This window comes from Hordeum vulgare, chromosome 4H (assembly GCF_904849725.1).
Source record: "Hordeum vulgare subsp. vulgare chromosome 4H, MorexV3_pseudomolecules_assembly, whole genome shotgun sequence".
Classification (NCBI taxonomy): Eukaryota; Viridiplantae; Streptophyta; class Magnoliopsida; order Poales; family Poaceae; genus Hordeum; species Hordeum vulgare.
In genome coordinates, this window is record NC_058521.1 from 298,518,376 (window position 1) to 298,545,129 (window position 26,754).

Sequence of the window (26,754 nt, forward strand, 5' to 3'; positions counted from 1 at the left end):
TTTGTCAACACCGACTAACGCATTTCAAGAAAGAGTGACTGAAGCTTTAGGAGAAACAAAATGAAGCAAGCATCATGATTTCTTAAAGAAATTTGTTCACATACAAGAATAGTAGGTTGTTCAAGTGCAGATGAGGTCGACTTCCAAAGCTAAAATTGCATCGACTACTGTCTGCGACAGTTAGATTGTCCCTTTTCTAGTTCAATGGATTCAACGAATGCTTCTCATCTGCATACAGCTGAGCACATCATTCACAATAGCAAACGTGGTGGTACACGAACTTGAATTTTTTACTAACCCCAGGATTACTTTGCTTCTGCAGAAATGCAGCTTGCCTGTGACAAAATACATCCTAAGTATAATGAAGCTACTCCTAAACTGGGTGCACATGGTATGCACAGCAGAAGCTAGCATTGAACAGTGCATTCTGGTAATGACATTTCTCAAGGGACATGGAGGTAGACAGCTACAGCAGCATAGCATGAAAGCAGGTACAAATTTTGATACTCCCACTGATCCATATTAGTTGTCACTGCTTTAGTATAACTTTATACAGCTGTACTAAAGCAACAACGAGTGATTGGAGGGAATGCTTGAGTGGACAAACTAAGCAACATCACTGTTTCAAAACAGTGCAGTACACATACCACAAAACTGTCATCAGTACAAAGATCATTAGCCACCACCGCATGAAGCATCCATACATCAAACTGATTTTTCTGCTGTTTGTTGAAACACTACACATCAACCAAAAAGTTGTAAGTACATGAGAGAATGGTTTACAAGAACTGCATAGAGAAGAGGCGTGCAAGGACAACTCGGCGCAGCTACTGGGCATGCTCAACGCCTGCCACGCCGCGTCCAGGGGCAGATGGGCCAACTTCATCGCCGTCGACTTCTACAAGGTTCACAACCTTATTATCAGTTATTAGTTAGCCTACGATGAACATGAGCACGATTGATTAGATTCATTTCTTCTGATGATTATACCCTGCCTACCCAGAGGAGCGACAGAGGCGGCGCCCAGGAAGCCACGGACAAGGCCAACGGTGGACTGGTTTGCGGATGCGGAAGCATATCTGCCTGCAATGTAAATATACATCAGCCCGATGGCTTGCCTGCCATGTTTACTGCATGTTCTGACAAAGTGTTATATTCTAATATAGAGAGAAAATGACACAACATTTGTGTGTGTTTTGCGTAGAGTAATGGTACATGCTCGACACGCCGGCCTGGGAGCACGCCGAAAGGCATCTTCAACAAGACCTCAGACATCGCGTCGTGGCAGCCGTCGGCCATGTTTCGGTCTACAACAGATAAAACAAGTCTTGAACAGTACAATGACAATCTACAAAACAGATAATAGCTCTAATAGTTAAAGATGATCATTGCTCTATAATCCAAACCCATAAGAAACTAAACAAGCATGTACTCCCTCTATAGATAAATACAAGACTTCTTAGATCACTAAAGTAGTAGTGATCTAAAAAGTCTTATATTTCTTTATAGAGGGAGAAAGTTGTAACAAAAGATGCATTTATAATACTGCCAACTGCAAGGGAAAAATGCATATAACATGTCTGCTCCATTAAAGTGTGTATACATAAATAACAAAAGTAAACCTTAACAAGCAAAGCAGCAAGTGCAAAGAAAAAAGGACAACAAGCAGAAAATGCAAATAAGAGAAGGCGAAGCAGCAAATGCAGTTATAAAAACAAGAATAAAGAAAGCGTTGGGCGTTAATTAAGCACTAGGCATTTTGTAGTCTCCTAGCACCTAGGCACACCTAAGTGCACGCCTAGGGCCGCTTTTTTATACTGATAAAAAAAGACATGCATCAAAAAGATTATACTAATCATAGTAAATACTTCAGTAGACAAAGATCCAATCCAAAGAAATCTCCAGAGTTTGGTGTCAATCATAAGCAAATGATAGTCAACCTGGCACTATCAAGACAATGCACTAAGGAACTACTCATGCATCTTAGTATCTTTACTAATACACTATTTCAATGTTTACACAGGATAATGTTTGTTTACATTTGTTTACAGAGGGAGTATACTATTTACAACTTACTACAACACTAAATCTGGTAGGATTTCTAAAGCACTCACAGATTTTTGTAGGCGGGATTAGAATTTAGACCACACTGTGCATAAGCATTGCTTGGAAAGACCACGTGATCCAGATAATTCACCGTTCAGGACACACTAATTAGGAATCAGCATTTTAGAGTGTCCAGGAAAGATCACTAAGAAATGCACAACAGGTCTCCTTCAATTACAAACTTAAAAGCTCACTGAGAAATGCACAACAGATCAATTCGAGCAGGCAAACCTTGCCAGTGTATCCAGCCTTTTCAATTGCAGTCTTCAAGAGCTCAAGGCCTTCCTTGTTCTCCTACAATAACAGAAAACAAAAGGAAATCAGATCACAACCCAGATACATGAGTTTTATACTCCCGCCGTCCCAAAATAAGTGTCTCAACTTTATACCAGCTCTAGTATAAAATTGTAATTATTTTAGGACGGAGGGAGTACATCAAAACACCAAGACATAAGAATCTCATCCCAAACCTATAAGAACAGGGGAATACCTGAATGTTAGGTGCAAAACCACCTTCATCTCCAACATTGGTGGCATCCTGCCCATACTTCTTCTTGATAACACACTGTTACGGAAAATGACAGTTTCAGTCAATTTATTTATTTACAAGATGATAAAGCTAGGGTGTGTCTCCACCCATAGAGTTACAGATCGGTTGCACTTGTACACATGACATGATGACCAGTAACAATATGTACTCTCATCTACCGATGTACGGCTGATGCACGAGCATGACACACCGTGTGTACACTGTATGAACAGATGATATCTGCATCGATATCATTGTACTACTATTTATTTTGCATTTGGAGGAAACTTCAAGGAAGCACAGGGCATTTTTAGGAGAGCGTGGCACATGCATCCCTCATGCACCTACAACTTTGGGTCTCTCATCACATTCATGGTGCAATGCATATGCTAATTTATTTATATCAGCTGAAATTTCTCTTCCATTTTTTTTCAGGTGGAACATTCAGATGCCTACAATGATCTTTCACTTATTTACAAGATGATAAAGAGACAAAAAAAGCCTAGTATAAACCATTTACTTGGGTCACGGAACTGAATGAACTCAGATTCAGATTTAAATGTCGTGAGCATAGCTTGCAAAGAGTAAGTGATACTAGTACTACCCGTTGATGTGGACCAGACAGGGCCGTTCTCGTTGCAGCCTGTGCAGGTGCAGAACCCGCCGCCGCCCTTGAGGTTGTATCCCTTGTGGAGCCTATCGCAGCTGCCGCACAGGACGTACCGCTCGCCGCCGCACGGGCCACAGGCAGTGAGGGACGCGGTGCCGACCACGACGCGTCGGAGCTCGCCCGACTCATGCAAGTAGCGGAGCTCCTCGGCGCTGCTGAGGTGGCGGCCGCCGACGAAGACCTAGGCGAGCGTGATCCGGCGGGCGCGCGGGAGGAGCGTCGTGAGCTCCTCGAGGTAGCAGGCATCCATGGCAAGGTCGCGCTCGTCGACGGAGGCACGGAGCCCCCGTGGGATGGCGCGTGCCCCCGGATGACATCGAGGGATGTGTAGTAGAGCAGGACGCGGTGGTCGGCCTCGGCGGCGGGTGGTGGCGCCTGTACCCTGGAGGGTGCGGAGCGCGCGGAGGGCAGAGGCGGCCACGCGGACGCGGTGGAAGATGCAGGCGGTGGAGGGTGATGGGGAGGAGGTGGTGGCGGCGAGAAGATGGGTTCGATGACATCTGACTTAGGGTTTGGGTAGTTGGGCTGCGGGTGGGGGTTTCCCTTTTCCTTTTTCCCTTTTTTCTATAGATAGATGGATGGATGGATGGATGGATGGGTGGATGGATGGCTGCCATGTCATTGATCCGTGTGGAAAATAATTCCATCAATGAAAATAAAACGCATGAATTGTGTTTTGCTTTTATACTTTCACCTGAAAAATTCAAAGAAATGATGTCTTATTATATGCAGGGGTGCATATTAGAATGACAAACAATGTTTTTAAAGGGAGCTTTCATTTTCTTTGCACGAAAATTTCGTTTTTCATTTTTCGAATGCCCAAAATGAGTTTTGGGCACATTAAGACACTGTAAAAATTTCATAAAATTTGAATAAATAAAAATTGTACTTCCTTCACAATGTTCTCTACTCAACAGGATATTGGGAAAAATATTAAGGGAAACTGGCTTAATTAAATGAGGTAAAATTTGGTGGAGTGAGATTATATATGGTCAGTTTCATCCCGTGGTAAATTTTCATCAACTATAAAGTAATATAAAATGTAGTTGCTTCACAAAATGAAAATATTACTAGAAACAAAGATTGGATAATGAGCTCACATGGATTGTTAGATGTGGCTAAAATTTTGTGGACAGCTATGTTTTGGGCACATAGATGATGTGGAAAAAAGTCAACTCATCAGGATATTCCTATCTAGTACTTTCACAAAGGTGTTAGCTGAACACAAATTTTGGAAATTTTCTCAGAAATATTTACTAGGCAAATCGTTACGAAAGTTTTCATGAGGCAATGATTTGGATAGGAAAGAGTGCCCAAAAACTATGAGGGTAATCAAAAAAATCGAAATAGCACTTCCTTCACAAGTGCTATTCTGAACATAATAGGAAAATGAATATTGCTGAATTATTTTTGAACTATGGAAGGAAGGGTTTTCACATATTTGAGGAATATATGATCCAAAGTATTTATGAGAATTTTTCGAGAATTTTTGAAATGACAGAATAGTAGTTTGCTTCACAAACTATGTGGGTTTGGCGCGTGACATAGAATGGACCCACGAGTGACATGTCAACATAGTTAGAACATGTTACGACATTTTTATAATCGTCATAAAATTTATGACGATCGCATCTTATGCGGTTACGACGTTTTTAACTCACATCGTCGTAATTAATATGTAGATTTGATCCCCTCAAACGGTTTACGACAATCTCAGATGAAATCGTCATAGATTTATGACGAATTCATCAACGACGTCTTAAAAAACATCATGTATGAGCATATTTCTTGTAGTGTCTCTTTCATAGATTTCTTAGCTTCTTGCATATCTTCAGGACCGAGGAATAGAATACCTCTTTTCCTAGGAGTTGGCTTTGGAGGTGGTTCGGGAATAGTCCAAGTGTTCCCATTGCACAAGATATTATTGAATAGGATCTCAGCTTGTTCTACAGTTCGTTCCCTAAAAACACAACCGACACAACTATCTAGGTACTCCTTAGAAGCATCGGTTAGTCCATTATAGAAGATATCAAGTATTTCATTCTTCTCAAGAGGGTGATCGGGCAAAGCATTCAGTAGCTGGACAAGCCTCCCCCAAGCTTGTGGGAGACTCTCTTCTTCAACTTGCACAAAGTTGTATATTTCCTGCAAGGTAGCTTGCTTCTTATGGGCAGGGAAATATTTCTCAGAGAAGTAGTAGATCATATCCTGGGGGCTACGCACACAACCAGGAGCAAGAGAAGTGAACCAAGTATTAGCATCATCCTTTAGCGAGAACGGAAACAACTTAAGGATATAGTAGTGGCGGATCTTTTCCTCATTCGTGAATAAGGTGGCTATATCGTGCAGTTTGGTAAGATGTGCTACAACCGTTTTAGACTCATAACCGTGAAAAGGATCAGATTCGACCATAGTGATTAACTCACGGTCGACAGAGAATTCATAATCCTTATCGGTCACAAAGATAGGTGAAGTAGCCAACTTCGAGTCGTATTTCATCCTAGCATTCAAAGATTCTTCTTTCCACTTGCACAGTAATTTCTCAACATCATAGCTATCCTTACAAGCAAGAAAGTCATGAGCTATCTCTCTCTCCATAACATAACCCTCAGGCATATCAAGCAATTCGTATCTAGGAGAGCTAGTTCTAACAGGCGAAATAGCATGTTCTACTTCAATGATCTCAGCAGTTTCAGAAGTATCATCACATCTAGCAGCAACTCTAGCAATTTGTGCATCAAGGAATGCACCTAGTGGCAAAGAAGTCTCAAGCAAAGCATCATCACAAGCATCATGGACAACAGAAGTAGCATCATCAAGCACATGCGACACATCAAAATTTCTAGCAGGGGGTGGTGTCGCAAACTTACTCATAACTGAAGGTGAATCAAGTGCAGAGCTAAATGGCATTTCCTTACCTGTCCTCGTAATTGAGGGCAAGGCTTTAGTTTTTGGATCTCTCGTATTCCTCATAGTGATCAGCAGACGTAAATCCCAAGTGACTCAGAGAATAGAGCTATCCTTCCCCGGCAACGGCGCCAGAAAATAGTATTGATAGGGGATCGCAACAGTATTCGAGGGTAGAGTATTCAACCCAAATTTGTTGATTCGACACAAGGGGAAGACAAAGAATATTCTCAAGTATTAGCAGTTGAGTTGTCAATTCAACCACATGTGAAAGACTTAGTATCTGCAACAAAATATCAGTAGCAGAGTAGTGTGATAGCAACAGTAGCAATGGTAACCAGTAGCAATAGTGACAGCAGTAGCAACAGAGTAACAGTAGCAGCAATGTCAGCAGTAGCAGTAACAGTAGCAGCAGTGAAAGCAGTAGCGGCAAAGTAACGTAGCAAGGACCAGTAGGAAAAACTCGTAGGCATTGGATCGGTGATGGATAATTATGCCGAATGATATTCATCATGCAACAGTTATAACACGGGGAGATATGTAACTAGCTCGAGTTCGTCAATGTAATGTAGGCCTGTATTCCATATGTAGTCATACGTGCTTAGGGAGCACAACTTGCATGACATCTATTGTCCATCCCTCCCGTGGCAGCGGGGTCCTAATGGAAACTACGGGATATTAAGGTTCTCCTTTTAATAGAGAACCGGAACAAAGCATTAGCACTTAGTGAATACATGAACTCCTCATACTATGGTCATCTCCGGGAGTGGTTCGAGCTATTGTCACTCCGGGGTTGCCGGGTCATAACACATAGTAGGTGACTACAACTTGCAAGATAGGATCGAGAACACACATATATTGACGAGAACATAATAGGTTCAGATATGAAATCATGGCACTCGGACCCTAGTGACAAGCATTAAGCATGGCAAGGTAGTAGCAACATCAATCTTAGAACATAGTGGATACAAGGGATCAATCAAAACTAACTCGATTACATAATAGATCTCATCCAACCCATCACCGTCCTGCAATCCTACGATGATATTACTCACGAACGGTGAAGAGCATCATGGAATTGGCGATGAAGGAAGGTTGGTGATGACGATGGCGACGATCTCCCCTCTCTGGAGCCCAGAACGGACTCCAGATTTGCCCTCCAGAGGAAGAACATGTGGTTTAGGCGCCTCCGTATCATAAAACGCGATGAACTCTTCTCCTTGATTTTTTTTCCGGACGAAAGGGACTAAATAGAGTTGGAATTGGAGGCGGTGGAGCTCTGAGGGACCAACAAGCCTGTCAGGCGCGGCCAGGGGGGTCCGCGCCTGGTGGGCTTGTGGGCTCCTCGCTCCACCCCTCCGGTTGATTCTTGCGCCAGTATTTTTTATATATTCCACAAAAAATTCTCGTAAATTTCCAGTTCATTCTGAGAACTTTTATTTCTGCGCAAAAACAACACCATGACTATTCTGCTGAAAACAGCGTTAGTCCGGGTTAGTTCCATTCAAATCATGCAAATTAGAGTCCAAAACAAGGGCAAAAGAGTTTGGAAAAGTAGATACGACGGAGATGTATCATCTATCATCCCTAATAAGCCATGCTATCACACTGCCTTCCAAAACCTCTTTGCGAATCTCGGTGTAACCAACCTAAAAATCTCGGTTCCACCAATTCTCAAAGCTGATCCAGGTTTTCCATCTCGGGACCACTGATACCATAATCTCGGCTCCACCGAGTTTCCCTGTCAACAAACAGTAGAGGAACTCGGTGACACCGAAATTTCTGTATCGATGACATCGACAAGGAGCGGTATTTATACCGGAGTACCTGATGCTTTGAAATTCTATCTTCATAGGTGGTGTTCCCAACCCCAAACTGCCCTACCAGGACCCTTGGTCATTGTCTGTGCATCCCCGTGCGCCTTCGCCATTGGGATTCACCGCCGCCATCAGAATCTTGGCTGCTGTCATCGCCTAGCAGTTTCATCACCGAGCTAGGGTATGAATCCAATCACTTATGCACTCCCTTATCTGATTCACGCTCATTAGGTTACTCCCATCTACAATCCACTGTGTGAAACTCCTCTTCACCACTAGAAAATTCCATAGCATAGAGAACCGATTGTTTTTGGATCTGATCTCCCGCTACTTTCATCTCGGTGATACCGAGTTGATAAAATCGGTTCCACCGATTTATTTTTTAGGGTTACGAAGAACCACTTCGGTGAGACTGAGTTCTTCTTTTTGGTTAGACCAAAAATTTTGCCCAAGTATTTGTTAATGCAAGTGGTTTGTCTCGGTGACTCCAAAAATTTCAACCCGGTGCAACCGGAATAAAATTTGTAATAGATCATAACCGAAGTTTCTAAGTTCAAATTTTGAAACATTTCTGCAATTTTGTGGTGCTTATCTTTTCCAACAATTGTATATTTTTTCACAAGGTCAGCAAGTCTATGTGTCATCTTGTCAGCTTGGTTTGCAAGATGTGAGGTTCCAATGACCGTGCGAACAATTTTAGTGAGACCCATGATGTCTGTGGTTCAGGCAATATTCCTAAGAGGACCCCTTCTAAGCCACGCCCCAACTCCAATAGCTTTCCCAAGGTTTCCACCAGGACCAAAAGGAAGTTGAATTCTAATGAAAAAGATTCAAACTTTGTTCCTGTTGAGTCTGCTCTCCAGAAGCAGAAAGAGAAGCCTGTTGTCAAAATAACTATTAGGAACGAGTACGCTAAACCTTTTAACATGAGAGTTCCGGAGTCTACAAGGCAAGGGATGACACTTACCCTTGAGAAACCTCATAAGAAGACATGTGTGAACAGAGTCAACTAGAGAACCATTCATGTCATTGGTAGACAAAGTTCCATGTATGAAGACCCAGCAGAAACTGACGGTGCTGCTAAGGAAGAGGAAGAGGAAGTACCAGCTAAGGACCCTCCTACAAATAAGAAAAAGAAGCTTATGTCAGATGCTATGAAGCCTTGTGCTCCAAAGCCTTCAGCTCTAAAGAAGCCTGTAGCTCCCAAGAGGACTACAAAGGACATACTTGCAGCTGCTAAAGAGAAAGGCATTGCTTCCAAACCCTTTGCTCCAGAGGAAGATGTTGAAAATGCACCTATTCTCATGAAGTTAAGGTCTCATTTGCCAGTTCACAATGAGGCTAATCCAATAGCTGAAGACATAAAGAAGATAACAGATGTAGGGTTGAGGAAGTCAAGAGAAGATTGGAATTACATCAAAGCCAATGAACATTTCTCTCCTCATGTGAGAGAGAACTTCAATCTTGTTGACATTGAATAGTTTGTTGGAAGAGAGATGACTGCATGGAATGATGAAATGATTATGCAATTCTATTCAACAGTTCATTTCTATGCAGATGGCACAATTGTGTGGATGATTAATCGCCATAGATATGAAGCCACAATTGAAGAATGGGGTGTTGGAAATATGCCCTAGAGGCAATGATAAAATAGTTATTGTTATATTTCCTCTTTCAAGATAATCGTTTATTAACCATGCTATAATTGTGTTCAATGAAAGCATAGATACATCTGTGGATATATAGACAAAACAATGTCCCTAGTAAGCCTCTAGTTGACTAGCCAGTTGATCAAGGATGATTAAGGTTTTCTGCCCATATGCAAAGTGTTCTCACTTGATAACTGCATCACATCATTAGGAGAATGATGTGATGGACAAGACCCAAACTATGAACGTAGCATGTCAAGTATTCATTCCTTTGACCATGAGCTCATGTAACTCACTGACACCGTAGGAATACTTTGTGTGTATCAAATGTCACATCGTTACTGGGTGACTATAAAGGTGCTCTACATGTATCTCCGAAGGTGTTTGTTGAGTTAGCATGGATCAAGACTGGGATTTGTCACTCCGTGTGACAGAGAGGTATCTCGGGGCCCACTCGATAATGCAACATCACATATAAGCCTTGCAAGCAATGTGACTCAAGTGTAAGTCACGGGATCTTGTATTACGGAACGAGTAAAGAGACTTGTCATTAACGAGATTGAAGTAGGTATAGAGATACCAATGATCAAATCTCGGGCAAGTAACATATCGAAAGACAAAGGGAATGTTATATGGGATTATATGAATCCTTGGCACAGAGGTTCAACCGAAAAGATCTTTGTAGAATATGTAGGATCCAATATGGACATCCAGGTCCCGCTATTGGATATTGACCGGGGAGTGTCTCAGGTCATGTCTGCATATATAGTTCTCGAACCCGTAGGGTCTGCACACTTAAGGTTTGATGACGTGTTAGTATAGTTGAGTTATAGGTGTTGGTGACCGAAGGTTGTTCGGAGTCCCGGATGAGATCACGGAAGTCACGAGGGTTTCCGGAATGGTCCAGAAACGAAGATTAATATATTGGATGGTTTCATTTGGTCACCGGAAAGATTTCGGGCATTACCGGGAGTGTACCGGGAGTGACGAACGGGTTCCGGATTTTCACCGGGAGGGGCCCACCCACCCGGGAGTGAGCCCAATAGTCCTAGGGTGGCTCACCAAGCATTAGTGGGCTGGTGAGGCCAACCAACATGGACTATGGCGCCACAACAATAAAACGAAAGAAAAGAAAAAAAGAGGGAGGTGGGAAAGAAGAGGAGGACTCCTCCTTCCCAAACCGAATTGGAGTTGGAGTCCTCCTCCTCCTTTGGCCGGCGCCCTTGGGGCTCTCTTGAACCCCAAGGCTAGCCCCTCCCCTCCTCCTATATATACTAGAGGTTTTAGGGTTTTTAAACACAACTTTGCCTCGTGCAACTCAAACCTATACCTCGTAGTTCTTCCTCTAGATCGGATTTCTGCGGAGCTCGGTCGGATCCCTGTAGGAATAGATCATCACCATCACCGGAATGCCATCACGCTGCCGGCGAACTCATCTCCTTCCCCGTCCCTCTTTCTGGATCAAGAAGGAGGAGATCGTCATCGAGCTGTACGTGTGCTGAACACGGAGGTGCTGTCCGTTCGGTGCTAGATCGGGACGGATCATGGGACGACAGTGATTTTAATCACGAAGCTGTACCAATACATCAACCGTGTTTCTTAACACGTCCCGCTTAGCGATCTACAAGGGTATGTGGATACGAACTCCCTCTCATAGATGAAAATCACCATGGTAGGTCTTCGTGTGCGTAGGAATTTTTTTTGTTTCCCAAGCAACGTTCCCCAACAGGGGCATCATGATCTAGGTTCATGCGTAGATGTAATCTCGAGTAGAACACAAAAGTTTCTGTGGGCATTGATGTTCGATTTGCAGCCCTTCTTAGTATTTTCTCGATTAGGCGGTATTGTTGGATTGAAGCGGCCCGGACCAACTTTACTCGTACGCTTACGAGAGGCCGGTTTCATCGACCAAAATGCAACTCGTTGCATAAATATGACTGGCGGGTGTCGGTTTCTTCAACTTTAGTTGAATTGAATTTGACCAAGGCGGTCCTTGGAGATAGGTTAAATAGCAATTTGCACATCTCCGTTGTGGTTTTTGCGTAAGTAAGATGCGATCATACTAGATACCCATAGCAGCCACGTAAAACATGCAACAACAAATTAGAGGACGTCTAACTTGTTTTTGCAGGGTATGCTTGTGATGTGATATGGCCAAAGACATGATGTGAAATATTCGATGTATGAGATGATCATGTTGTAATAGGTAATATCGACTTGCACGTCGATGCTACAGCAACTGGCAGGAGCCATAGGACTGTCTTTATACTAACGTTTGTGTTTGCGGATGCGTTTAGTATATTCCTAGGTTGTAGCTTTAGTAGTAATAGCATAGATAGCACGAAAACCTCGATGGAGGCATGATGATGGAGATCATGGTGTGGCGTCGGTGACAAGTAAATCATGCCGGTGCTTTGGTGATGGAGATCAAGAAGCACAAGATCATGGCCATATCATGTCACTTATGAATTGCATGTGATGTTAATCCTTTTATGCACCTTATCTTGCTTAGAACGACGGTAGAATTAAAAGGTGATACCTCACTAAAATTTCAAAATAAATTGTGTTCTCCCCGACTCCTCACCGTTGCGAAAGTTCAGCATTTCGAGACACCCCGTGATGATCGGGTGTGATAGACACAACGTTCACATACAACGGGTGCAAAACAGTTGCACACGCGGAACACTCGGGTTAAACTTGATGAACCTATCATGTGGAGACATGGCCTTGAAACACAAGTGACCGAAAGGTCAAGCATGAATCTATAGTTGATATGATTAGCATAGAGATGTTTACCGCTGAAACTATACTCAACTCACGTGATGATCGGACTTGAGTTAGTGAATTTGGATCATGCCACACTCAAGTATCTAGAGGGATGTCTATTTGACTGGGAGTTTATTAGTAATCTGATTAGTTAAACTCTAATTATCTTGAACATAGTCTAAGTCCACTTTTTAATATTTTATGTTGTAGATCAATGGCTCACACAGTAGCAACCCTGAATTTCAATACGTTCCTAAAGAAAGCTAAGCTCGAAGATGATGGTAGCAACTTTGTAGACTGGGCTCGTAATCTTAGGCTCATCCTACAAGCTGGGAAAAAGAATTATGTCCTTGATGCTGCGCTAGGAAATGTACCACCCGCTACGTCTGACCAAGATGTTTTGAATGCTTGGCAATCGCGTAAGGAGGATTACTCAGTAGTTCAATGTGTAGTCTTCTACGGCTTAGAACCGGTACTTCAACTATGCTTTGAGCGTCATGGAGCATATGAGATGTTCCAGGATTTGAAGTTTATCTTTCAGAAGAACACCCGGATCGAGAGGTATGAGACCTCCGATAAATTCTATGCTTGCAAGATGGAGGAGAATTCATTTGTTAGTGAACATGTGCTCAAAATGTCTGGGTACTCAAACTGTCTAGCTAAGCTGGGGATTGAACTCCCGCAAGAGGCTATCACTGATAGAATTCTTCAATTACTACCACCTAGCTATAAGAGCTTTGTGTTGAACTATAACATGCAAGGGATGAACAAGTCACCCGACGAGTTATTCGCGATGCTGAAAGTCGCAGAGTCAGAACTCCGGAAAGAGCATCAAGTGTTGATGATCAATAAGACCACTGGTTTCAAGAGAAACGGAAAAGGCAAGAAGGGTAACTCCAAGAAGAGCGGAAAAATTGTTGCCAATCCGACAAAGAAACGCAAGGCTGGACCTAAGCCGGAAACAGAGTGCTATTATTGCAAGGGGATGGGTCACTTGAAGCACAACTGCCCCAAGTATTTGGCTGATAAGAAAGCGGCCAACGTAAAACCAGGTATATGTGATATACAGGTTATTGATGTGTACTTAACCAACTCTCATAGTAGTGCCTAGGTATTTGATACCGGTTCTGTTCCTCATATTTGTAACTCGAAATAGGAACTACGGAATAAACAAAGGCCGGCGAAGGATGAAGTGACGATGCCGTTGGGAAATGGTTCCAAGTATGATGCAATCGCCGTCGTCACAGTCTCACTTCAGTTACCATCAGGATTAATTATGAACTTAAATAATTGTTATTTAGTGCATGTGTTAAGCATGAACATTATATCTGGATCTTGTTTATTGCGAGACGGTTACTCATTTAAGTCAGAGAATAATGGTTATTCTATTTTTATGAGTAATATCTTTTACGGTCATGCACCCAATGTGAGGTTTTTGTTCATTTTGAATCTTGATTGTGATGACACACATATACATAACATTGAGACCAAAAGATGTAGAGTTAACGATGAGAGCGCCACATTTGTGTGGCACTGTCACTTAGGTCATATTGGAGTAAAGCGCATGAAGAAACACCATACCAATGGGCTTTTGGAGTCACTTGATTTTGAATAACTTGACACATGTGAACCATGCCTCATGGGCAAGAAGACTAAGAATCCGTTCTCCGGAACACTGGAGCATGCAAGTGACTTGTTGGAGATCGTACATACTGATGTGCACGGTCCAATTCGTGTGGAGGCGCGCGACGAATATTGTTATTTTCTCACCTTCACTAATGATTTGAGTAGGTATGGATATATCTACTTGATGAGGACAAGTCTGAAATGTTTGATAAGTTCAAGCAATTTCAGAGTGAAGTTGAAAATCATCATAACAAGAAGATCAAGTTCCTTCGTTCTTATCGAGGGGCGAATATCTGAGTCTCGAGTTTGGTGCTCACTTAAGACAATGTGGAATCGTTTCACAGTTGACACCTACTGGAACACCACAGCGTAATGGTGTGTCCGAACGTCGTAATCGTACTTTGTTAGATATGGTGAGATCTATGATATCTCATACCGATTTGCCGTTATCGTTTTGGGGTTATGCATTAGAGACAGTTGCATTCACTTTAAATAGGGCATCATCAAAATCCGTTGAGACGACACCATACGAGCTATGGTATGGCAAGAAGCCAAAGTTGTTTTTCTTAAAGTTTAGGGGTTGCGATGCTTATGTCAAAAAGATTCATCCTGAAAAGCTGGAACCCAAAGCGGAAAAGCGCGTCTTCATAGGTTACCCAAAGGAGACAGTTGGGTATACCTTCTATCTCAGATCCGAGGGCAAAGTGTTTGTTGCAAAGAACGGAGCTTTAATTGAGAAGGAGTTTCTCTCGAAAGAATTGAGTGGGAGGAAGATATAACTTGATGAGGTTGTAGAACCTCTGCTCCCTCTAGATGGTGGCGCAGGGCAGGGGGAAACCTCTGTCGATGCCACATCGGTTGAGGAGGAATCTAATGAAGATGATCATGAAGCTTCGGATCAAGTTACTATCGGACCTCGCAGGTCGACAAGATCACGTACTGCTCCTCAGTGGTATGGTAATCCTGTCTTATCTATCATGTTGTTCGACAACAATGAACCTGCGAATTATGAAGAAGCAATGGTGGGCCCGGATTCCAACAAATGGCTGGAGGCCAGGAAGTCCGAGATAGGAACTATGTATGAAAAAAAGTGTGGACTTTGGAAGTATTACCTGAAGGTCGCAAGGCTATTCAGAACAAATGGATGTTTAAGAAGAAGACGGACGCAGACGGTAATGTGACCGTTTATAAAGCTGGACTTGTGGCAAAGGGTTTTTCACAAGTTCAAGGAGTTGACTATGATGAGACATTCTCACCGGTAGCGATGCTTAAGTCCGTCTGAATCAGGTTAGCAATCGCTGCATTTTTCGATTATGAAATCTGGCAGATGGATGTCAAAACGGAAATCTAGCAGATGGATGTCCAAACGGCGTTCCTGAAACGGTTTTCTTAAGGAAGAGTTGTATATGATGCAACCTGAATATTTTGTCGATCCAAATAATGCTAACAAAGTATGCAAGCTCCAGCGATCCATTTATGGACAGGTGCAAGAATCTTGGACTTGGAATAAGCGCTTTGATGAGGTGATCAAAGCATTTGGGTTTATACAAGTTGTTAGAGAATCTTGTATTTACAAGAAAGTGAGTGGGAGCTCTCTACAGTTTCTAATATTATATGTGGATGACATATTGCTGATTGGAAACAATGTTGGGTTTTTAGAGAGCGTAAAGGATTACTTGAACAAATGTTTTCTAATGAAAGACCTAGCAGAAGTTGCTTACATATTAGGCATTAAGATCTATAGGGATAGATCAAGGCACCTAATAGGACTTTCACAAAGCACACACCTTGATAAAGTTTTGAAGAAGTTCAAAATGGAGTAGTCCAAGAAGGGGTTCTTGTGAGTATTACAAGGTATAAAATTGAGTAAGACTCAGTGTCCTGTAACTGCGGAAGATAGAGAAAAGATGAGTACCGTCCCCTATGCTTTAGCCATAGGTCTATCATGTATGCAATGATGTGCACTAGACCGGACTTCAGTCTGGCCATAAGTATGTCAGGCAGGTTTCGAGGTAATCTAGGAGTGGATCACTGTACGGTGGTCAAGAATATTCTGAACTACCTGAAAAGGACTAAGGAAATGTTTCTCGTTTATGGAGGTGACAAAGAGCTCATCGTAAAGGGTTACGTCGATGCAAGTTTTGACACTGATCCGGATGACTCTAATTCTCAAACCGGATACTTATTTATTCTTAATGGGGGTGCGGTAAGCTGGTGCAGTTCCAAGGAAAGCGTCGTAGCAGATTCTACATGTGAAGCGGAGTACATGGCTGCCTCAGAGGCAGCTAAGGAGGGTGTCTGGATGAAGCAGTTCATGACGGATCTTGGAGTTGTGCCGAGTGCACTAAATCCAATAACTCTGTTCTGTGACAACACTGGTGCCATTGCTCTAGCAAAGGAACCAAGGTTTCACACCAGACACATCAAACTGCGCTTCAACCTCATCTGCGACTACGTCGAAGGAGAAGACATAAATATTTGCAAAGTGCACACGGATCTGAATGTTGCAGATCCGCTTACTAAACCTCTTCCACGAGCGAAGCATGATCAACACCAGAACTGTATGGGTGTTAGATTCATTCCAATGTAAATCGCATAGCGATGTGAGACTAGATTATTGACTCTAGTGCAAGTGGGAGAGTGTTGGAAATATGCCCAAGAGGTAATGATTAAATAGTTAGTGTCGTATTTCTTGTTTCAAGATAATCGTTTATTATCCATGATATAATTGTTTTGAATGAAAGCATAGATACATGTGTCGATATAAATACAAAACAATGTCCCTAGTAAGCTTCTAGTTGACTAGCCAGTTGATCAAGGATGGTTAAGGTTTTCTGACCATATGCAAAGTGTTTTCACTTGATAACTAGATCACATCATTAGGAGAATGATGTGATGGACAAGACCCAAACTATGAACGTAGCATGTGATCGTGTCATTTTGTTGCTATTGTTTTCTGCGTGTCAAGTATTCATTCCTATGACCATGATATCATGTAACTCACTGACACCGGAGGAATACCTTGTGTGTATCAAACGTCACATCATTATTGGGTGACTATAAAGGTGCTCTACAGGTATTTCCGAAGGTGTCCGTTGAGTTAGCATTGATCAAGACTGGGATTTGTCACTCCGTTTGACGGAGAGGTATCTCGGGGCCCACTCGGTAATACAACATCACATATAAGCCTTGCAAGCAATGTGACTCAACTGTAAGTCATGGGATCTTGTATTACAGAACGAGTAAAGAGACTTGCCGGTAACGAGATTGAAATAGGTATAGAGATACCGCCGATCAAATCTCAGACAACATACCGAAGGACAAAGGGAATGTTATACGGGATTATATGAATCCTTGGCACAGAGCTTCAACCGATAAGATCTTCGTAGAATATGTAGGATCCAATATGGACATCCAGGTCCCGCTATTGGATATTGACCGAGGAGTATCTCGGGTCATGTCTGCATATATAGTTCTCGAACCAGTAGGGTTTGCACACTTGAGGTTCAATGACGTTTTAGTATCGTTGAGTTATAGGTGTTGGTGACCGAAGGTTTTTCGGAGTCCCATTTGATATCAAGGATGCCACGAGGGTTTCCGGAATGGTCCGGAAACGAAGATTGATATATAGGATGGTTTCATTTGGTCACCGGAAAGATTTCGGGCATTACCGGGAGTGTACGGGGAGTGACGAATGGGTTTCGGGTTTTCACCGGGAGGGGCCCACCTACCCGCGAGTGATACCAATAGTCCTAGGGTGGCGCACCAGCCATTAGTGGGCTGGTGAGGCCAGCCCAAGTGGACTATGGCGCCACAAGAAGAAAACCAAAGAAAAGAAGAAAAAAAGACTAAGGTGGGAAGGAAGAGGAGGTCTCCTCCTTTCCAAACTTGATTGGAGTTGGAGTCCTCCTCCTCCTTTCGGTCGGCGCCCTTGGGGATCTCTTGAGCCCCAAGGCTAGCCCCTTCCCTCCTCCTATATATACTAGAGGTTTTAGGGTTTTTGAGACACAACTTTGCCACGTGCAACTCAAACCTATACCTCATAGTTCTTCCTCTAGATCGGATTTCTGCGGAACTCGGGCGGAGCCCTGTAGGAATAGATCATCACCAGCACCTGCGCGCCGTCACGCTGCCGGGGAACTCATCTACTTCCCCATCTCTCTTGCTGGATAAAGAAGGCAGAGATCGTCATCGAGCTGTACGTGTGCTGAACGCGGAGGTGCCGTCCGTTCGGTGCTAGATCGGGACAGATCGTGGGACGATGGTGATTTGAATCACGAAGTTGTACCACTACATCAACTGCGTTTCTTAATGCTTCCCGCTTAGCGATCTACAAGGGTATGTGGATCCGAGCTCCCTCTTGTAGATGAACATCACCATGATAGGTCTTCGTGTGCGTAGGGAAGTTTTTGTTTCCCATGCAACATTCCCCAACATGGGGTACTATCATTGGTGCTCCAAAGTCACGAGCAAAGGACTTGGATGTGTATTAAGAACCAAAGAAGAATCGCAAATCCATGGCAAATATGTACGACCCAGTGCCAAATGACTTCCTGTCGTCTCACAAGATTGGGTCTGTCTATTCTTTTGAGATGGAATAAACACTACCAGCACTATCTTGAGGCATACACTAATACCCAAATTAGGTGATGACCAAATGATTAGAGGCTATTCCATTAATATGCTGCATCATTTAGACATCCACACTCGTTTCAAAGTTATGGATTTGATTGCTCAAACTATGAGGAGAAGTTCTGCAGATCATAAGAGATCTCGCAGATATGCACCATACATTCAGATGCTCATTAAAGCCAATATTGTCAAGCATGCATATCAGCTTGGTCATCCTCATTTGCCACATCAACTAGAGTTTGAGGATAATGAAGTTGTGATGTATGACACTCATCCAAGCTCAACTACAACTAGAGAGGCTGCAGAGGCTGCTAAGAATGCTCTAGCTCCACCACCCCAGCTTAAACCAGAGAGGAACATATGTCGTTCTTGGTCAGCACCATCCGAGGGATGGACAAGAATATTTCTGAGATTTTGCTAAACCAGAAGAGCCTAGAGAGAATTTTGGAAACAATGTTCCATGACCTGGATATGAAGGTTATGGAGTTGACCACTACAGTCAAGCAGCTTCAGCATGAAGTTGACTCAGTGCAGATTCCATGCTCAGATGATGAAGATGATGATTATGATGATGATGATGATGATGATGATGATGATGATGATGATGATGATGATTCACCTCTTCGTACTACCACACGTTTCTCAACCCAGACCAAGTCAGCAGTTGTGCCAGTATCAGAAGATAGACCGTCTTCATCAGCTCAAGTTCAGCTCCTACGCCACCACCTCCAGTGTCTATACCTCGAGCTCGTGCTCCAGCAACATCAACTGAAGCATTCGTCGATGCACTCTTGTCTAATCCAACATCTTCTACCGGAGGAGATCATGCCCAGAGATACGCTTAGTTTATACCTTTGAACTTTTTAGTACTTGTTGCCAAAGGGGGAGAAGTGTATAGATCAACAGGGCTTCGAGAGAGGGAGAGCTTTTGACTTATTTTCTCTTGTTTGGTTTTGAAAACTTTATTTATTCTTTTGGATGACTTTATCTATTTAGATGTGTGTTTGATCGTACGCTTTGATTGTTTGATGCTACTACGTTATTACCATTGAGGTATCTACGTCATGATCATTCACTTGTTTTTTGTGCTATGTGCATTTCTATTCATTCTTATCTTTTATGCGCACCACCAAGTTGTATGTGACATGGAAGAGCAACCCATATTCCTAATCGATTGTGCATTTGCATCCAAACACAAATTTAGAATAATACATAAATTTAGGGGGAGCAATTGCTTTTCACATACCTCTCAAAGCGTTAATGCAAATCATTGATTATATCTTTTGTCGAAGCTTTGATCCATATGTTGTCATCAATTACCAAAAAGGGGGAGATTGTAAGCACAATTGCTCCCTAAGGTGGTTTTGGTAATTAATCACAACATATGCATCATTGGACAAATGAATTTCTCCAAGTACGTTTCAAAAAAGTTCAAAGATGTTTTGGCTATAGGATTGATTGGAGATGCCCCTTTGATGAAGGAAGGAATAGGATTGGCTAAAGCTTCAAGCAAGAAGACTCTTCATTTAACACTTTGTGAGAAATCACATTTGAGTCCATAGGAAAGACAATACTATTAAAAGGGGATGAGGTATTATGATTAATTGGTTGCTCAAGTGCTTAGAGATACCCACCAAAAATACTCAGCCAGTCTTCCCAAAAATATATCTATCCCAAGCGAAATGTGGAAAATCGGTGCCACCAACATTTAACACTCGGCCATACCGATTTTACACTTAGATAAATCCCAAACGAACCCTAGCTTTTCGGTGCAACCGAATCTGCATCGGTGTATCGAGTTTGGGTGACCAACCTTCTGTTGCCTCGGTACACAAAATCAGAATTTCCGAGTTTTTGTATTGGTGTCACCGAGTTGTGTCATGTGACCGTTAGTCACCTTTTCGGTTCTAAAGATTTTTGTATATCGGTTACACCGAGATTCAAAGTTACTACCGTTTGAGAAATTCGGTACCATCGAGTTTGTAATTCGGTGTCACCGAGTTAGTCAATTATGGTGTAATGGTTGGATTTTGGGGGTTGCCTATATATACCCCTCCACCTTTCTATCATTCACGGAGGAAGCACTCAGAACACACTTACACTTGCGAGATCAATTTTTCTGAGAGAGAGCCACCTACTCATGTGTTGAGATCAAGAGATTCCGTTCCTACCATTTGAACCTTGATTTCTAGCCTCCCCAAGTTGCTTTCCACAAGATCAACCTCTCCTACCCCTGCCAAATCTTAGAGAGAGTGATTAAGTGTTGTGGAGAATATCTTTAGAAGCACAAGAGCAAGGAGTTCATCGTTCTACGAGATCTATTACCTTTTGGAGGGTGGTGGCTCATAGATTCGTTAGGTGTCTCTTGGGATCCTCCTACTTCGTGTTGTGGAGTTGAACCAAGATGTTTGTAAGGGAAGGATATCGCCTACTTCGTGAACATCTACCGTGAGTGAGGCTTGTCCTGTGTGGACGGAAGCCGTGGTGGAATAGACAAGGCCGCTTCTTCGTTGACCCATTGTGGGTGGAGACCTCTGTGGACTCTTGCAACCATTACCCTCCGTGGGTTTAAGTCTCCACTAACATGGACATACGATAGTGCGACCTATCGGAACCATGCCAAAAATCGTCATTTTAATCTTTGCGTTTGATCTCCCTACCTTACCCTCTATTTACACTTACATGTTTTACTTTCCGCTGCCATACTCTTAGATATGCATGTGTAGGGCGTACTTGACTAGTTATAGTTCCTAAAACTGGCCCACACTAGAAATTAGGAAAAGGCTAAGTTTTATCTTGTCAAGTAGTCTAATCACCCCCCTCTAGACATACTTTCGATCCTACATCCCAATACTCAATTATAAAGACAAGTCACGTGGCGACTCATGCAGTTGAATTTTTGCAGCACACCGTACGTGCAATCATGAGGATAATTGCTTACTCAATTTCAAGGCTATATGCAGCTTTACACTGGAAGCCTATGCACAATCAAAACTACGATGAGGAACAAAGAGGAGGTTATACTCATAAAACGTGTGCTGACCTTCCTCTCTACGACCCTAAAGCAATTTGGAGAACTGAAGAGATTAGTCGCCCGAGCTGGAGCTACGTATTCCTTGAGTCAATCTTTGGCTCACTTAGCGGAGCTTGACTCGGCGGAGATGGCTGGGGGGGGGGGTTCCAACGCTAAAGGTGGACGGATCGATGTTTACTAAGGATGGCTATCTTCAATGCGCCAAAGCAGCCCAGGTGTTTTCCAGCCAGCTTGTGAATGACATGTCACTAAATAGATATTATCCAGTCTATGACTCAAACAATGCTCGAGTTCAACTACTCTTGTTTAAATCGGTTACTCCGACTTAGCAATGTCCTAAGCAATACTTCGCCACTTATGTTGATCCATATCCTATTTTGAGTTAAGAAGCCATATTTCCAGCCTTGGCCCACTTCAAATTGAACTTGGACGACCTGTAGATTGTAGACCCGGGAACTCGAGCATAGGACAAGCCGGAGACATCTCATGCACAAGACCAGAACAAAGCTTAACCCAGAAAACAAGAATGTCGGGTTACAATTTTTTCTGATTCCATCGTTTGGGCCACAAGTGTCTTGTAATATATGCTAAGCCAAGAGCTATTTTGCATGTACCGCACCTTTGTCCACTTTATCAAACTCTTGATCCTGTTATGATGGCAAGGAATTTATGTTTGACCAAGTATTTATTAACTCGCCTTTAATCCCTATGTGTATGAGTGAGATAGATTTCCAGTCCTTTTTTAATTTGTTTTGTCTTGGCTGATCTTCTCTTGATACCTGGTTGCGTGAATCAACATGGGGCAGGTTATTGTAACTTAGTCCCTGAGATTTCTCCATGATATTTGCTTGCTGAGTCATATATCTATGGACTGTCCATGATAGTATTATGTCTTTATAGCCAGGGCACAAGTTTATGAGTCGTAAAATAATGCTATACCTGAAAAATCATATCATGCTAATATAAAGTGACAATAATATGGCTAAGTGAGACTCGGTAAAAAGAGACTAGCTTTCGATGCTCAAGTCTTGCTTCAATGAAGCACGCATGATAACCCATGGTTTATCCTAGCTTTCTGTATGCCGCTTCTCACGTTTCAAGCCAATGTTTTAACCTCGCTAGTTCAGGGTCCACAGTTGATTGACTAGTCAAGAGTGCATGGAGTCACGTTATCGGAGTCACACCAAACGTACATGAAGGTTTAACCATTTTCTGGTGTCTTTACCAGATCAAGAGGGTGAGAAAGCTAAACTCGATGAGTTGGAAGCCGCCAAGTGACCTACGATTGAATAGAAAAGCCCAGCATAGGATTATCTAAGATAATGCTTCTACTGCAAAACATCTGGAGTTCAAATAAGCTAGCTTTATTCCATTGATCATGACGATTCGTTTGGACCAGTACCTCCAAAGTAACATGTTTTGAAATAATAAAGACTCATGCTTAACTTGTAGGCTGAAAATGACAGAGGCCCCGAGATTCGGGAATGCCAACTTTATTATGTTCAAAACCATATAAGTATGTACATAAATAGGGGAGGTACATAAAATAATGAGATGATGGCTTCTAAGTATAATAAGGCCGCAGGTGAGCAATGTTCCACGGTCGGGTTGTGTCTGCTTCAGTGGTGTTTTTACCGGGTCGTACATCGATCAGGCAATAAGAACCATTGTTGAAGTTTTCGCTGATCATAAACGGGCCTTCCGAGGGAGGTGAAAGTTTGTGCATCCCTGCTTGATCTTGAATTAGGCCGAGCACTAGGTCGCCTTCTTGGAAGGTGCGGGTTTTAACACTACGGCTATGATAGCGATGTAAGTCTTGTTGATATATCACTAATCTAGCTGCTACTGAGTCTCTCTCTTCCTCCAAAGCTTCCAAATAATCTTGTCATGCTTGTTCTTTGTCGCCCTCAACATAGGCAACTACTAGAGGAGAGTCATGATGGATATTACTCGGTAATACTACCTCAGCACCATAAACCAGAAAGAAAGGCGTGTATCTAATGGACCTGTTTGGAGTCATATTGATACTCCAGTGTACTAAGGGGAGTTCCAAAACCCAACAACCAGAGGTACGTTTTAACGGAACCATGAGGCAGGGTTTGATCCCTTTTAGAATCTCCTGATTTGCTCTTTCAGCTTGCTCGCTAGATCGGAGATGTGCTACTGCTGCCAGGACAAGCCGGATATGCTCTTTCTGACAAAATTGCTCCATAGCTCCTTTGGATAAGTTGGTGCTATTATCCGTGATAATGCTATAAGGATAGAAAAACAGTAGATTAACTTATTCAAGAATTTGAGAGCCGTTTTCACATGGGAGTTGCTGACAGGTTCTCCCATGACCCACTTGGTAAACTTATCGACCGCCACCAACAGGTGGGCCTTTTTATCCGGAGACATTTTGGATGGACCAACCATATCAAGCCCCAAGACTGCAAATGACCATGTCATTGGGATCATGCGCAACTCCTGAGCCAGCACATGGACTTGTCGAGGAAACTTTAGGCATCCATCGCACTTGCGTATGAGGTCTTTGGCGTTTGCATGAGCCGTTAGCAAATAAAACCCAAGACAAAAGTCCTTTCCACCAAAGATCTGGAGCCGACATGATGTCCACAATCACCAGCATGGATTTCATTGAGAATTTCTTGCCCTTCCTCAGGGGATACACAATGTTTAAACACACCAGTACTTCTCCGCCGATGTAAGTCGCCCTTAATAATAGTCACAACTTGGATCGCCGAACTATTTGGCTGGCCTCAACTTCCTCAGTCAAAGCTCTCCTCGAGTGAGATAGGCCAAATATCGTACCGTCCAATGAGGGGTCGCATGAAGAGCCACCACCAGCTACGATTCTGTGTTAGGAATAGCTATATCTCCTTAAGATGGTAATTTCACCGAGGGGTTTTGAAGGACATCCGAAAATACAATGGGAGGGACCGGCTTCCATGGTCAACCAAGTCACGATAACACATCTACCGCCTCATTGAGTCGGCGGTCTATGTGATCGGTTTGGTAGCCATGAAAGTAACCTGCCACATCAGTAACTTCTCATCGATAAGCCGCCATCAAAGGATCCTTAGAATCCCACATCCCTGAAACTTGTTGTGCCATCAAATCTAAGTCGCCCAAACACCTGACCCGGCTGAGCTTCATTTCCTTAGCCATCCTTAGCCCGTGTAAAAGGGACTCATACTCAACTGCATTGTTAGTACAGGGAAACATGATCTATAAAACATAGCAGAACTTGTCACCTTGTGGACAAGTTAACACGACCCCAGCCCCAGATCCTTCTAATGTCCCTGAGTTTCATTACGTGAGTTTCGATCCATCAAAGTGCAAGGTCCAGTACCTGTTATCTAGCTTGTCTTCTCGAATTTGTAGTTTTGTCCAGTCATTGCTGAAATCTACCAATCCTTTGCACTTAATGGTTGTTCGAGGCATGTATTTCACCTGATGTGGGCCAAGCTCGATTGCCCACTTAGCGATTTGACCATTGGCCTCTCGATTTTTGTATGATAACGCAAAGGGGTGATGAACAAACCAAAGTGATTGGATGCTTCTGAAAGTTCTGTTTTAACTTCCGGCATGCCATAAAGACTCCAAAGGCCAGTTTGTGCCAATGTGGATTTCGTTTCTTGGATAGGGCCAGAACTTCACTAACTAAATAGACTAGTCGCTGAACTAGATATTCCTTTCCTTCTTCCTTCCTCTCAACAACAACGGCAACACTTACCGCCCTTGAATTGGCAACGATGTACAGAAGCATGGGTTGTTTGTCAGTCGGGGCGGGTAAAACCAGCGGCTCAACCAACTCCTTCTTGAGGGCTTCAAAACCTTCATTAGTTGCATTAGTCCAAACAAAATTGTTCGTCATTTTCAGCAACCGATAGAGAGGGATTGCCTTCTCCCCTAGGCGTCTTATAAACGAACTCAATGCTGCGATACGACCCGCCAGGCATTGGACCTAGTTTATATTAGACGGCTTACCCACTGAGGTCACCACCTTGATCTTATCAGGGTTAGCTTCAATGCCTCGTTCAGAGACCACGAAGTCCAGCGATTTACCCGTGGGTACCCTGAAAACACACATTGTCGGGTTAAGTTTCATCTGCTACACTCGAAGGTTATCAAATGTCCCTAAGGTCGTCCAAGAGTGTCTCGTCCTTCCAAGATTTCACCATGATGTCGTCAACATAAGCGTGAGCATTGCGCCCGATCTGCGAGTGAAGGCAATTTTGTACACATTGTTGATAGGTTGCCCCTATGCTCTTAATCCCGAAAGTCTTAGAGACATAGCAGAAGGCACAAAAGGGGGTTATGAAAGAAGTATTCTCCTGATCCTCCTTAGCCATTTTGATTTGGTGATAGCGTGAGTATGCATCCAGGATGCACAAGCGCTCGCAACCTGTCGTAGAGTCAGTGATCTGGTCGTTACACGGGAGAGAAAAAAGATCTTTAGGACAAACTTTATTGAGATATCTATAGTCAACACACATGTGCCAGGTGCCATTCCTATTCAAAATAAGCACCGGGTTAGCCAGCCATTCAGGATGAAAAACTACAACGATAAACCAGACAGCTAGGAGCCGGGCAACCTCTACTCCAATAGCCTTGCGTCTCTCCATGTTGAAGTGACAGAGGTAATGTCGTACTCGTTTCATCTTTGAATCCACGTTAATATGGCGCTCCGCGAGTTCCCTGGATAGTCCATGCATCTCAGAATGCTTTGATGGAGAGATGTCATGATGCTCATGGATGAACTTGATGAGCGCGCTTTCCTATTTGGGGTCCATACCGGTCCCAATGGTGAACTGCTTGGAAGAGTCATCTGGAATGAAGTCAACATGCTTGGTATCTTCGGTCGTCTTGAACTTGAGAGGTTCTTCGGACTCAGTAGTCGGCTTCTTGACAGGACTGATGTTAGCCGGGTCAACATTAGCCGTGTAGAACTTCACCTCCTCGACAGTGCAGGCCAACTCATTGCTGGCCGCATCCCCTTCCTCACACTCCTGAGCCAT

At 43.1% G+C, this 26,754-nt stretch overlaps 1 protein-coding gene across 1 annotated transcript; it reads right to left on the bottom strand.

The window, feature by feature from the left end:
- Positions 1-655: 655 nt before the first annotated feature.
- On the bottom strand, positions 656-26,754 carry LOC123450469 (proline-rich receptor-like protein kinase PERK2). Its single transcript, XM_045127703.1, has 9 exons — positions 26,549-26,754; positions 26,309-26,434; positions 25,724-25,812; positions 25,470-25,570; positions 3,240-3,854; positions 2,597-2,671; positions 2,338-2,400; positions 991-1,348; positions 656-898 (listed from the first exon to the last, which is right to left on the bottom strand). Exons 1-8 carry the CDS (start codon positions 26,752-26,754, stop codon positions 1,268-1,270), a joined length of 1,356 nt encoding a protein of 451 aa, XP_044983638.1. The 3' UTR covers positions 656-898; positions 991-1,267.